The sequence below is a fragment of the Penicillium odoratum genome (genome assembly GCF_028828045.1).
Source record: "Penicillium odoratum strain IBT 22623 chromosome Unknown utg000001l_segment0_segment0, whole genome shotgun sequence".
Taxonomy (NCBI): Eukaryota; Fungi; Ascomycota; class Eurotiomycetes; order Eurotiales; family Aspergillaceae; genus Penicillium; species Penicillium odoratum.
In genome coordinates this window covers 1,722,079-1,734,886 of record NW_026643143.1, presented here as the reverse complement: position 1 = coordinate 1,734,886, position 12,808 = coordinate 1,722,079, and the positions used below count along the sequence as shown (strand labels likewise).

At 46.2% G+C, this 12,808-nt stretch overlaps 6 protein-coding genes across 6 annotated transcripts; 4 read left to right on the top strand and 2 right to left on the bottom strand.

Annotated features, from left to right (window-relative positions):
* Positions 1 to 375: 375 nt before the first annotated feature.
* Positions 376 to 2,190, top strand: N7520_000634 (major facilitator superfamily-domain-containing protein; the record flags this gene model as incomplete). Its single annotated transcript, XM_057134569.1, has 4 exons — positions 376 to 830; positions 883 to 1,493; positions 1,544 to 1,790; positions 1,842 to 2,190. The coding sequence occupies 4 exons, from the start codon at positions 376 to 378 to the stop codon at positions 2,188 to 2,190; spliced, it is 1,662 nt and encodes a 553-aa protein (XP_057000505.1).
* A 732-nt stretch (positions 2,191 to 2,922) lies between these two features.
* N7520_000633 (uncharacterized protein) lies at positions 2,923 to 4,017 on the bottom strand (the record flags this gene model as incomplete). The annotated part of the gene is made up of 1 exon (XM_057134568.1): positions 2,923 to 4,017. One exon carries the CDS (start codon positions 4,015 to 4,017, stop codon positions 2,923 to 2,925), a length of 1,095 nt encoding a protein of 364 aa, XP_057000504.1.
* A 2,392-nt stretch (positions 4,018 to 6,409) lies between these two features.
* On the top strand, positions 6,410 to 8,049 carry N7520_000632 (uncharacterized protein; the record flags this gene model as incomplete). Its single annotated transcript, XM_057134567.1, has 4 exons — positions 6,410 to 6,563; positions 6,712 to 7,025; positions 7,079 to 7,366; positions 7,435 to 8,049. The coding sequence occupies 4 exons, from the start codon at positions 6,410 to 6,412 to the stop codon at positions 8,047 to 8,049; spliced, it is 1,371 nt and encodes a 456-aa protein (XP_057000503.1).
* A 228-nt stretch (positions 8,050 to 8,277) lies between these two features.
* Positions 8,278 to 8,526, bottom strand: N7520_000631 (uncharacterized protein; the record flags this gene model as incomplete). The annotated part of the gene is made up of 1 exon (XM_057134566.1): positions 8,278 to 8,526. One exon carries the CDS (start codon positions 8,524 to 8,526, stop codon positions 8,278 to 8,280), a length of 249 nt encoding a protein of 82 aa, XP_057000502.1.
* Positions 8,527 to 9,509: 983 nt separating this feature from the next.
* Positions 9,510 to 10,550, top strand: N7520_000630 (NmrA/HSCARG family protein; the record flags this gene model as incomplete). Its single annotated transcript, XM_057134565.1, has 1 exon — positions 9,510 to 10,550. The coding sequence occupies one exon, from the start codon at positions 9,510 to 9,512 to the stop codon at positions 10,548 to 10,550; it is 1,041 nt and encodes a 346-aa protein (XP_057000501.1).
* Positions 10,551 to 11,032: 482 nt separating this feature from the next.
* N7520_000629 (VOC family protein) lies at positions 11,033 to 11,818 on the top strand (the record flags this gene model as incomplete). Its single annotated transcript, XM_057134564.1, has 1 exon — positions 11,033 to 11,818. The coding sequence occupies one exon, from the start codon at positions 11,033 to 11,035 to the stop codon at positions 11,816 to 11,818; it is 786 nt and encodes a 261-aa protein (XP_057000500.1).
* Positions 11,819 to 12,808: the final 990 nt, after the last annotated feature.

The following is a 12,808-nucleotide window of genomic DNA, read 5'->3' as shown; positions in this document are numbered from 1 at the left end:
GATAGAGCAAAAGAAAAGAACAGAAAAAAAGCCACAATAGACAAATCAACACGGTGATAGTCTACCTCTGTGTTTAGATTGGTGTATAAGCTTTAGTGGAGACATTGTTAGACGCGAAGGCCTAATCCACATGCCCTTGCCAAACCAGCAGTCACCAGTTGGATTATATTGATTGCGTGCAATGATTAGGTCCACACGGATGCTTCACAGAGGGGCAGAGGGGTAAATATCCACTTTTCATCAGCGGACATAGTTTACCTTGTTTTAATTTCTATATTTATCTTTTCTATAATCCCTATAAATGATAGTGGAGGTTGTACAGCTTGCATGCTTGAGCAGGAAGAAAAAAAAACAAGCTATAGCTCTACCGGCGAAATGACGAGTTTCAACTTGTTTCGCCGAAATGGCAATGACTTGAACACCACATCGAAGGATAATGAAGACGACTCGAGGGACATCTCCAAATATCCAGAGTCCACCCTATCTATTCCTGTCACCATGGGAACATCTGTCACCTTGTCCATGGATAGTCCTACAAGTTCCATGAAATCCCCCTCAATACAGAAACAGGAAATTGACTTAGAATTGGAAATGCTATCAATGGAGCTAGAGACACACGGGCGGCTTTGGTCATGGAGAGGGTCCTTGATTTTGCTCGTGACTTCGGGCTCACAGTTTCTCGATAATGTCTTTATGACAAGTTCGAACATCGCCTTAGCTTCCATCCAAGAAGAATTTGGTGTATCTGAGACAAATTTACAATGGATGATATCCGCCTACACGTTGGCATTTGGCGGGTTTTTATTACTCGCCGGATCTTTGTCTGATCGGTAAGAACGGTCTCTCTACCGGTACCCTCCGAAGCCTTGCTGACAATCACAGATATGGACGAAAGCTGATTCTCTGCATGGGCCTCTTTTGGCTAACGTTGTGGACGCTAGCCATTGGATTTGGCCAGTCATTCATCCAGCTTACCGTTTTCCGTGGGATTCAAGGCATTGGTGCTTCATTGACCGTTCCGTCTGCTATTGGAATTATTAGCTCCTATTTCACAGGCGTGGACCGAACTCGTGGGCTATCAATCTATGCCGCTTCTGGAACAGTCGGTTTCGGTGCAGGCCTTATCTTTGGTGGCTTCCTCACCTCCTCGCTGGGTTGGAGGTACCTTTTCTATTTGATCCCTATCATCCCCGGCTCTCTGGGTATTTTGGGAGTGTTTGTGCTACCCCAAGATCGTGAGGTCACCAAGGAAAGAGAAAAGATGGATTATCTTGGCGCTGTTTTGTCGACCATTGGTTTGATTCTTCTCCAATTTGTCCTTTCTAGCGGTGGTCGCTATGGCTGGGGAAACCCGTTCATCATCGTCATCTTGATACTGGCCGTGGGAATTCTTGTTGGCTTTGTCATGTATGAGAAGTACATCACTAACCCACTCATGCCACTTTCTCTTTGGACAATTCCAAACTTTGCTGGTCTTTGGATTGCTGGATTCAGTAAGCTCCTTAGTAACTCATGAAACACGAACCATTGCTGATTTTACTAGCCTGCTATGGAAGTTACCAAAACATCATCTACTATATTGTCTTGATGGCTCAGAAGGTCGATGGCCTCTCTGCCGGTGACACAGCCATCCGACTTTTGCCGATGGGTGCGATCGGATTTGTTGCATCACTGGGAACTGGAAAGCTTCTCGAGTACATGAATGCGAAGTACTGCCTCATCGCTGGTCTAGTCTTGTCTGTATTGGCTGCAGTACCAAGTGCTGTGACTGCTACCCAGACAGAAAATTTGTATGTACTATTCATTGATCGATGCAGGGAATCGTCACTAACTTTCTTCAGCTGGGTGAACACTCTTGCTACGTCACTTATCAGCATCTCCGCCGTTTCATTTATCTTCGTCACAACGAGTACGACTATTCTAACGAGTGTTCCTGTCGAAGTTAAAAGTCTGTGTGGTGGAATGCTCAACACGGCCTTCCAAATAGGCTCTGGTGTTGCCCTTGCTATCTCCGCTGCAACAACCTCAGCCGTCGACATCGAAAAAGAACACGGCCTCCCCCAGCAATACTCAACTGGACTCTGGTGCTCAACTGGATTTGCAGGCCTCGGCCTCATCATTGGAATCTTTGCAGTCCGTCGAAAAGGCGCATACCCCAAAGACCGATTGGGCGGCCCTGTGGCAATATAACTTCCTTATACAACCTGCGAACACTGATAGACAGTAGATAGATCTTGCGGGATCTGGATGATATAGTTATTTTTGTGAATTAATTAATAATGAACCTAATGATTGATAGGCAAAGGATTCGTGCTGGCACGGTGTTGCAATACATCGAGAATCTTGCTTATTTTGCTAACATATCTGACTTTCCTGATATCGCCAAGTGTCCGTAGTGGATCCGCCCTCAATCCAAAACCCGGAAGCTTATCTGCTCGAACCCGACCAAACGGTCCCATGTGAATTTCACTGCTCGGCACATGGGATGGTTAGACTAGCAATGCTGATTTTAGGCAAAACGTAGGAAGGGCCAGTTAGGCACAAGCCTTTGGATGTTTGAAAACAAAATGAATGTCTACAATTTACTGGTATGTACCGAACCAGTTAAAATAGTTGGAGGGATGTCAATTGAGCAGTATCCTAACTTGCAAGATGTTCATACATATGCAGAAAGTACAACAGGATTTGGGTGATCAACTTCAAACCTCTCTGTCTAGAACATGTGTTTAGTCGCAGGTTAATCCGAGTATTAGGAACGAGCACCATAAGAATATCCATAAAGACACATAAAAAGAGAACGACAAGGATAAACTGCAAACAAAATAGAGGAAAAAGCCAGCGTGATAGGATCAGCCACAGATTCACACATAAATTTCCACAGAAATGTCCCAGATGCTTCACTCATCCGCTCAGATCGCGGTACTATTGATGTCCATGGCTCGAGCTGTCGCTCTCGTAGTCGTCAAAATCCGGATCCTGTGGGCTGGACATGTTGTCATTGTATTCTCCGGGATCTTCGGAGTCACTCCAGTAGTTTCCCTCGTGGACAAAGTCGCCATTTTCTATGAACACTTCATGATCAAATCTCGACCAAGAGTCATCAGTTAAATCAAAACCCTTAGTCCGATATGTCGACCCATAGAACTCAAACCACCTACTGCCACAAACTTCATGAGCTCTGATCTTACCCGGCCACAAGTCGTAAACCACCCACAACTCCTTGATCTTACGGAAAGTCCAGCTGACATCTTTGGCACGTTCTTCGATGTGGCGAAACAGAGGAAACTCGGGCTCCACTGTCAGTCCAGAACATGGGCAGCTCAAAACATCAGCCGTAGATCCATTTCCCGTGCTCACCAAGCTGATAACAAGGAGCTCGAGCTTGGCGTTGACGGGATTTTCTCGGCGTCTCGTATCAACGAATCCGAAGATTTCGTCACAGATCCACTGCATTTTCAGAGACACATGTCGAATTTTGGGAATAATAGCCGAGAGCTTGCGACAGAATTCTCTTCCAGGATTGATGCCGCTTCCAAGTGAATTGATTTCCAGCCTCTCAATGGAGGAGGATTGAATCATATCGAGAGATTTCGACCAGGACAGCAGTTGGTTGGAGAAGTTGGATGGAGCAAGGGTACCCACGAGATGAAGGGAGAAGGATCGCAACTTGGTGCAGCCGGCGAGAAAATTAGCGAATTCACTGAAACGGTCGGCGAGGGTATTCGTCGTTTCAGCTGGAGTTTCATTACCACGGCTGAGAGGGATATCTTCGACGGTGATCTCCTTTTTGATGATAAGCCATTCGGTGTAAATTTGAACTTTCGCAAGGCTGCTGGCGGGCATGTTGAGGAATGCTAATGGGGTGACATGAAGTTTCTCATAGATCATGGGCTCTATCATGTAGCGCCAGTCCTTGCAGATGGTCAATCCATTGCTCTTGATATTACGGAATCCCTCGGTACCGAGATCACGAAAGATGATATCTAGAACCTCGAAAGGAAGGTATCGACACGACATTCTGGGATTGATAACGACACAAAATGTTGCAAGAAATTTGGTTAGATGGAGGTTGAAGAAGGTAAAAGGGTTGATGCTGGGAAGAGGTCCCAATGCTGAGAAAAGGGGATGTTTGATCAAACGCGTCCGCAATACCGAAAACCTTGCGGGGCAACGTGTTTGATTTTGGGTCGCACCTCTGGATTTCTGATGATCCTCCACATCTAGGTTAGTGCCATAGATTTGTGTGCAGCGAAAGTCCATGCTGGTTGAATAACAACAATGTCAATCATCATGGCCGCTCGCCCTTCTCAGAATCAAGAGCTCTATGCTGTCTCGAGCTGATGCTCCCACCATGTCTCCTAATTGCTCTCTTTTTGTCCTACCGCCCTGCTCTTCTAATAATGGGATCGCTTCTGGCACCTCAGGGCTTCCTACATGATGTTAAGGAAAACCAAAAATTGACATGATGAATTGTGAGATATAGTCATTATCAATAACTACAATAAACCGAAACTAGATTGAAACAAAACCCTTGGAAGCATGACAGTCAACAAGGAGCTGGAAATTGGAGGCAGACGTACCTAAGACATCAACCATATAGTACCTCGATCACAATGAGGAAACATCAGATCTTTAGTTATACGATGACTGTTCATTTCATAAATTATCTCGAAATAGTGCCCATCTAATAAATATGGCCAAGAATAATCAGTTGGAAGCCCATTGTACCTTTTAAACATCATCAAGCGGCATAGAGGACAAGTAGGACTTTCTAAGAACCATGACTGAATGCAAAGCTTTTCAAACCAGTGTCCACAGGGAAGAAGGACAATTTCCGAGTCCAGATCAAGAGTGGCATAGCATATGGCACATGAATGATGCTCATCGTCTTCCGAGGTTTGAGACAGATCATGTAGTGTTATATGAGGCAGAACGATGGCGGGGTTTAAGCGTGAGACCTGAAAGGTCTTTGTATCAATTATTAAATCAAATGGGGTGAGCTGGTTGTCCGTAATGGGGCCTGTGTCAGCTAATGGGAGGGGTCTTTGTGCGCTGTCTAGGACAGTCAACTCACCGTCTTGAAGTAGAACAATTCTTGCATATGGAAACGCCCCGCTCTCCCACGATTGAATGACATGAAGAGCGTTATAGATAGAATGGAGTTCTTCCAATCGCGAACTCGAGTCCGAGTCCATAGCCTGGTGTTGATAGTCAGAATCGCTCGGCATTGTGTAAACAATGCTTTGCCAATCTCGAGTGCCAATCTCGAGTCAGTCTGGGAGAAATAGATGGAGAGGACTCGGGTTTTGTATTTTTTCGTAGATCACGCCAGACATCTTGAGAACAATCAGATTATTCGTTCCCTTTGTACTTCCTCTATGCAACCTAACAAGGAGGTCGTGTTCTTTGAATACCCTTGTCAAACTTTTTATAGCCAGCATTGAATAGAATTGTTTACTTTCAGGCTGTTCAAGGTTGAAAGACATTGTGTAAGTGCTCGATCCCACTTTGAAAGAATAAATCGTGTTCAAATGTACTGATACGGAAAGTTTCCAAGTGTCATAGGATGCTTATCAATAAATTCGTTCGTTGTTGCGGTGATAACGTATCTGAATACCGAAGACGTACTCGGTATATGGTCATACTATAAGCGATCGCCTTGAAACCATCAAAATAACCTTGAAAACATTCAAATCATCAAAAAAAAACTATCGGACTTCTAGATCCAGTATTGCCGTCTGGGGTTTTGGTCGGACCAAAGGGGTATTGGAAGCATCAGGGTTTGGTGACACTAACAAAGCCACAGCATTAAAAGCTTTTCGTCCTTGAAACACTGAAGACTCTGAAGGGGGGAATCCTCTCGCTACCAGGAAATAGCGACGGACACGTTATCAACTTGGCGCAAGGGGCATGCTTGGTGGAAAAGATGTATGTGATGTCACACAGGCTTCAAAGAAGAAGTTCACTTACAATTTGTGGTAGGTAACACTCGATAGAAAGTCATATAGAGAAAGATCATTGATGATGCCATCACCATTCCAATCTTTATATTGAGAAAGGAGAGAAAAATGATCGCTCCCAACACAATTCCAGTCCCAACGTGGAGGATAGGCGCCTCAGGAATCCATGTCAACATAGGCATGATCGACAAAGACGGCCCGAGATCTGAAAATTCAAATAGTAGCCCATGCGGATCTGGAAATCTTTTAAAGTACCAATTAACGGGGGAAAAGGTGAACTAAAAGTGAAACAAAGAAAGTCCAAACGTGATTTCTTGGCGGTGAAACCAATTTGGTGACTTCTTTCCCGACTTTCTAACTTTCCCACCTTTCACGCCCACCCGCGTCGGATTCCTCCCTTTATTGCCCCCTGAACCTCAAAGGTCTGGGTCGCATTCAACCAATTCGTTATGAGTGGCTCCGACCTCGTTCCTGGAAGTGCTGCAATGAAAGTCACTACCCCCGACAAGAGGCCAAATACACTATGCCGTGAACCAAAGACCGAGCGCAAACCGCGCGGCTTTTTCAATCGTGCAGCCCGCTGGTTGCTCCACAATCAAATTTGTACGTGGCATTCTACACCCGACGATCACCCCTTTCTACCTATGGTCAATTATTGGCCATGTCGTCAAGGCAATAAACCAATGATGAATCTATTCTCTTTATCCGAACCCTGAATTTCAAGCGCGAATTAACCTTGCTTGTCCTATAGATATCTCGTTCAACCTCATTGCAGGTCTTCTTTGCATACACTCGTTTTTACCTCAGGTCCAACAATACACCTCTAAGCTTTTCACAATCTCCCACTACAATGAGAGAACGGGGGAATACGGCGTCGGTAGCGATGACTTCCTTTTCCTGGGATTTTGCGTTGTTCTGTTTACTTGTCTCCGAGCAAGCTGCATGGAGTATCTGCTTCAACCGATAGCGAGATACTGTGGTGCATCGACAAAGAAGGACGTGATCAGATTCTCCGAGCAGGCATGGCTACTGTGCTATTACTCGGTCTTCTGGGTCCTTGGTGTGGTCAGTGAGGATTGCCCCAGACAGCTCGAGATAGTGAACTGACCAGTAACCAGTACATCTACGTTACCTCGGAGTACTTTCTCAATCCAAAGGAGATGTTCACAAATTGGCCGACACGGGAGCTTCCTGGACTTGTGAAGTGGTACATACTAAGCCAGTGGGCTTTCTGGATCCAGCAACTCCTTGTGATTAACATTGAAGAACGCCGCAAGGACCACTGGCAGATGTTGACCCATCATCTTCTGACGATTGGCCTGTTGTATACCTCGTATACCCTTCATTTGACCCGTGTCGCCAATCTCGTCTTGATATTGATGGATGTGGTCGATATTTTCTTTCCCGTGAGCCCCTCCCCCCCTACCCTCCCGTGAGTTCCCCAATTATCTCGCCTCGCTAACCCTCAAACTAGCTTGCGAAATGCTTCAAGTATCTTGGACTTTCGACATTACGAGACATCATGTTCGGCGTTTTTATGGTGTCTTGGTTCCTTGCCCGTCATGTTTGGTACGTGACCAACATGTACCACATCTGGGTCTACATGCCAGATACCGTCAAGATCGGCTGCTACCATACATCGGAGAACAAACTGGTAACAGGTCCAACTCCGCTCCCTGAAAAGGGCTGGTCGCACATGTTTGAAGCATTCATAAACCCCTCGGGAACCATTTGCTACAACGACAGTATACGATGGGGCTTCCTTGCCTCTTTGGGATTTCTTCAGATTATTACTATTATCTGGTTCTTCATGATCGTCAAAGTGGCTATCCGTGTCGTACAGGGAAACGGCGCAGATGATATCAGGAGTGATGACGAGGATGAAGCCAGCGAGGAGGAAGTGGAAGAAACGGGACGAGGGCAAACACTCGCCAAAGTGCTCGAGGGGAGCGCCAGTGCTGACCCCAAGACATTGAAGCGCAATGCTGAAGCCGAAGGGAATGCGTTCTCGACGGGGGCGGGTCTCTCGGCGCGCTGGGAACGCAAGGGATTGCTGGGTCGAGTCGGGTGCGAGAGGCAAGTCGATTGATTGGCCAGAACAGGTTTTTCGAGTCGTATATTAAACATCCACATATTTTTTCAATCCATCCAGACATGACAGTGGAAAGGACGAACCTTGGAATCCAGCCCGATCATTGTAGCGTTATGAAAAGCTACAGGACCTGTTATACGGGAGTATTGACAAGACAGACTTTCACTCCACATATTGTATACGCTTTCTTATACTCGGATGCCTGATATCAACTCATTCAAAGGATTATTCACAAGCAGGCATGCCCCACTTTCTTCCGAACCAAGGCTTCATATCCCAATTTTTAGGATCCCATGGCAAATTATCACCACCCGTCTTCAGCACAATGCCATGTCGGACATAGATATCCAGCTTCAAATCCCAAAGATCGAAAACCTCTGGCATGGCAAAAGACAGCATGATTGCCCTGTCCCGCAGTAACGGCAGAGGAATCAAATCCAGAGCCGCATGATGCGGCACAAGAATTTGTGCCATGGTTGGTTGAAGATGGATTGGCGTTGACGGGTTAAACTTGTTCGCAACGACTGTCTGTGCATTATCCGTCGGAGCAATTGAGCAGAAAAATGGAGAAAGGCTTCTTTTATCGCAATTCATTAGGTCACTGATGTTGAAGCCCAGGCAGGTAGCATTGTGGAGGAGCGCCAGGCGGGTTTGTGTTTGGGTGGTCTGAAGCGTGTTGAGTTTCAGGTCTGTTTGACGGATATGTATACTGGTGTCTTGGATTGCATTCTCTTCTGTTCACTGATATTAGCGCGTATTAGACCAGAACTCGGAGCAAGTAGGTACTATGCTACCTTTACCGGAGGTCAAACTCCGACTCGAGACTCCAGATGAAGTTAGATCAAGACTGCTGAAAGTAGGCCTTGGGTCAATGTACCCTGTGGCATCAGATCTTATCTCGATAGCTGATGTCTGTTCTGGAGATGTCGCTGAGATCTCCTGGTCATACCGTTGCGCAGTCGTTAAATCCACAAGGAAACTTCGCGTCAATGACCGACTAGAAGACGTGACCACAGACTCAGCTCTTTCATGGTGGATAATTGAGGCAGCGCAATTCTGTCTTTGCCTTTGTCCTTTAACAAAAGTTAGCTTAGGGAGCACGTGGAGTAGCGGAACAATTACTCCACGCTCGTTGTGCAGCTCGATTTTGTTCTCTGCGGGCAGTAGTGACAATTCGCTTCTTCGGTTTGCTGCCTTGGACTGTATTTCCTGTGGGAGACATGATGTGTTTCGTGTCAATTACCCACTGGCTTATGGCTTATGGCTTACGTTTGACGAGTTTAAACGAAAGGTTGGCGGAGGTGCCTTCATTAACGCCGCCTAATATCCGGACCAATGATATGCTCTCAATGATCCCATGACTAATCAAGCGTAAGCCATGGCTTACGCTTGACCAATCATATGGCCCCAATCATCACCCATACAAAGCATTCTGGTAGGTATAAATTCAAAGCAGAATGGCTTCTACTGCGTTGAGTGTTTATTCCACGCCATCAAGTTTGCAATTGAACAACCTGGACATGTCCTCTTCCCAGAAAATCATCGCTGTCGTCGGGGCCACTGGCACCCAAGGTGCATCAGTCGCCAGAACCTTCCTCGCCCTACCCAACTGGCACGTTCGCTGTTTGACTCGGACGCCCTCGTCTGAGAAAGCCCAAGCCCTCGCTATTCAAGGTGCAGAACTGGTCCAAGCCGAACTCGATGATCCAGAATCACTGCGCCGCGCTTTTGCTGGTGTCCATGCCATCTTTCTCAATACTGACTTCTGGGAACCATATCGCCGCGCTGTCTCCTCCGGCATAGATGCTGCAGCTTGTGCCAAAATCGGCTACGACGCAGAAGTGAAATTTGGAAAGAATGCAGTCAATGCCGCCCGGGAAGTCCCAACATTGGAACGCTTCATCTTCTCTGCCTTGGGCCCTATGAATGCCGCTTCCGGGGGCAAATACCCGTACTCCTATCACTGGGAGACCAAGGCGTTCTTGGCGGATTACATCCAGGGAACCGAGCTTGGAAAACTGAGCTCCTTCATATACATCGGTGCATATCTCACCAACCAATTCGTTTATCCGAAGCACCAGCAGGATATTGGAGGATACGCTCTTGTGCTCCCAGCGAGCAAACAGACACGTCTCCCTGTGATCGATACTGGTCGCTCAACGGGTCCGTTCGTGAAGGCTTTGATTGAGGAGGAGGTTCCTGGAACCAAATTGCTGGCTTATGACGAGTATCTAACATTTGAGGAGATTCTCAACACTTGGTCCAAGGTCGCAGGTAAGCAGGCTCTGTTCGTTCAAATGGATATGCAAGATATGCATGAGAAGTTTGGTGTGCCGATTGAGGTTCTTGGGGGGCCTGCTTTCCTGAATGAGTTTGATTACTGCGCTGGAATTCCGGGTGTTATTGAGCCTTCTCAGTTGAAATCTCAAGTAGATGTGAAGAGCTTTGAAGAGTCATTGAGAGGCATGGATGTTGATTTTCTGCTGGGGACGAAATAATCGTCTTTATGGACTCTTTGGATAAGAATGAAATTTGAATAAGACCATTTTGCTTCATTTCTTCATGTTCATTCAGACTTTTGTGGCCAAGAGAAGCTGTCAGTAGAGGACTGCGTGGCTCCAACAGCATGACGTGACCAGCCGTGCAAAAGGCGTACACACTCGGGGGGAGCAGATTGAGAAGACTCATTGTAACGGGGATGTGATTTGAATAATGGAATTTAGTATTACATGAATCCAACATTCCTTTATGATCAAGTAACATAAGCAGTTCCTAATGTCCATTGAAAGTTCGGGCGACCCCCGATATGTATTGGTCTACACATAACTACGAAACAATGCGGGGAACCTGATGAGGGGAAGATTACAATAATACCTAAGTTTCTAGCCTTCCCTAGCCTTCCACCATTACATCTTCAGCACCCCGAATAATTGTTGTCATTCACTTTCTTGCGAGCCCGAGGCTTCGCACACCAGAGACAATGTCTAGCCACACCACAGCCCCCATCCTTGACCACATCGTCATTCTCGTATCCCACAAGACCCTCTTGGGAATCTCTGAATACACCAATGGCCAATTTACCCTAGCACAAGGCGGAACACACGCCGACGGCCTTACAACGAACAAGTTGATCCTCTTCCCAGACGGCGTTTACCTCGAACTAATCGCCTTCTTCGATGACATCGACCCTGAAAAGCGCCACCAGCATCGTTGGGGTAACGAAAAAGAAGGCACGATAATCGACTGGGCATTCACATTACCTTCCGAGAGCGACTTCAGCACAATCCAAGACCGGGTCCAAGACGCTGCCGCTGGCGTATCCTATACAAACCCCATTTCTGGCGGTCGCACAAAGCCAGATGGTACCGTCTTGAAATGGGCAATTGGTGCGCCTGTTGATGACCAAGGTAACCTGGTGGACCCTGGACTGCTGCCGTTCTGGTGTCTTGATAGAACACCTCGAGCGGATCGTGTTCCCTATGAGACGGAGGCGCATCTTACTCGACATCCTAATGGTGTACGGGGTGTTTCATCTGTTTTGATTCAAGCCCCTGAAGATGCAGATATGAAGCTGGAAGAAGCATATGATGCGATATTTGGAGGTGTGTGGAAATATGAGGTTCCTTCTGGTTCGACCTTTGGGAGAAATGTGGTTTCTTTGTCTAGGGACAATGTTGGTATTCAGGTGGTATTCCATGGATCCAAGAGTGGATACGTGGAGCTCTTGCCTGGACTTGTGTTTGATATTGCGGAATCTGCAAAGTGATATATACTATATTTTCTCATATATAAATGAATGATTCAATAATGCAAATAGTCTGCGACATACATAATATTTTTTATATCAAATAATGGCAGCCAGGTGTGATATCTATGAATACTCCCGAGGTCTCATTTCAACATTGAATGTTTTACTGCTGAGAACTTCATAAGTAATTTCCTATGAAGTTTGAGACACTTGGGCAAACTTTTTATGAGTGAGCAAGAATCTAACAAGTGCACCATTTCGTTCAGTCGTCAGGCATTGACGAGGCACTATTGTGATTTTCCGTCAGGGTTATATCTATCGGTTTGCTAAGATCGAAAAAAACGGCGTAATTTTGCACATGATGTCCGCCACCATTTTTGGAAACTTTTAGCCCTGCGTGCACCCCCATCATCCGGGGATGCTGGCTGATAGGCGACAGACTTAAATCGTGGGAGTCGATCTAAATCATTATCCGGGGGTCTTGAGAATTGTCAGTACCAACATTATAAAAGTTGAGTTGAGCACCGTAAACAATATATACTCACTGCACCGGATGTGCATTAGGTAAAGCACAGCCCTCGGAAGCATTTGGCAAACACACTGAGGGATGATATCGTTCCAGTGATAGAGATTGTGAACGAATTTCCATTGGAATGCTATTGATGAACGGTATCAAGACACCATCCGCCAATAGCTCACGTGCATGGTGGATGGTGGATTCCAATAGTGCTGGTTTCGGTGGAGATATCAGCACATCGTGATTGTCGAGTAGCGCTTTTCGCATTTCCTCTGGAATATTGAGTTCATTTGGGGATCCAGTGGATATGTAAGTGCTCATCATTGTTTTCCATTGTTTCCCTAGCCGTCGTGTTTCAGGTGTCATATGTCCCTCATGTCCGGCTACCCCGGAGTTGTAATAAGCGTCGCTGTAGGCATTTGCTTCAGATAAAAAGTCCAATGTTTCAATGCAATGGTTCCGAGACAGGAAGTCAACAAATGATTCGAAGT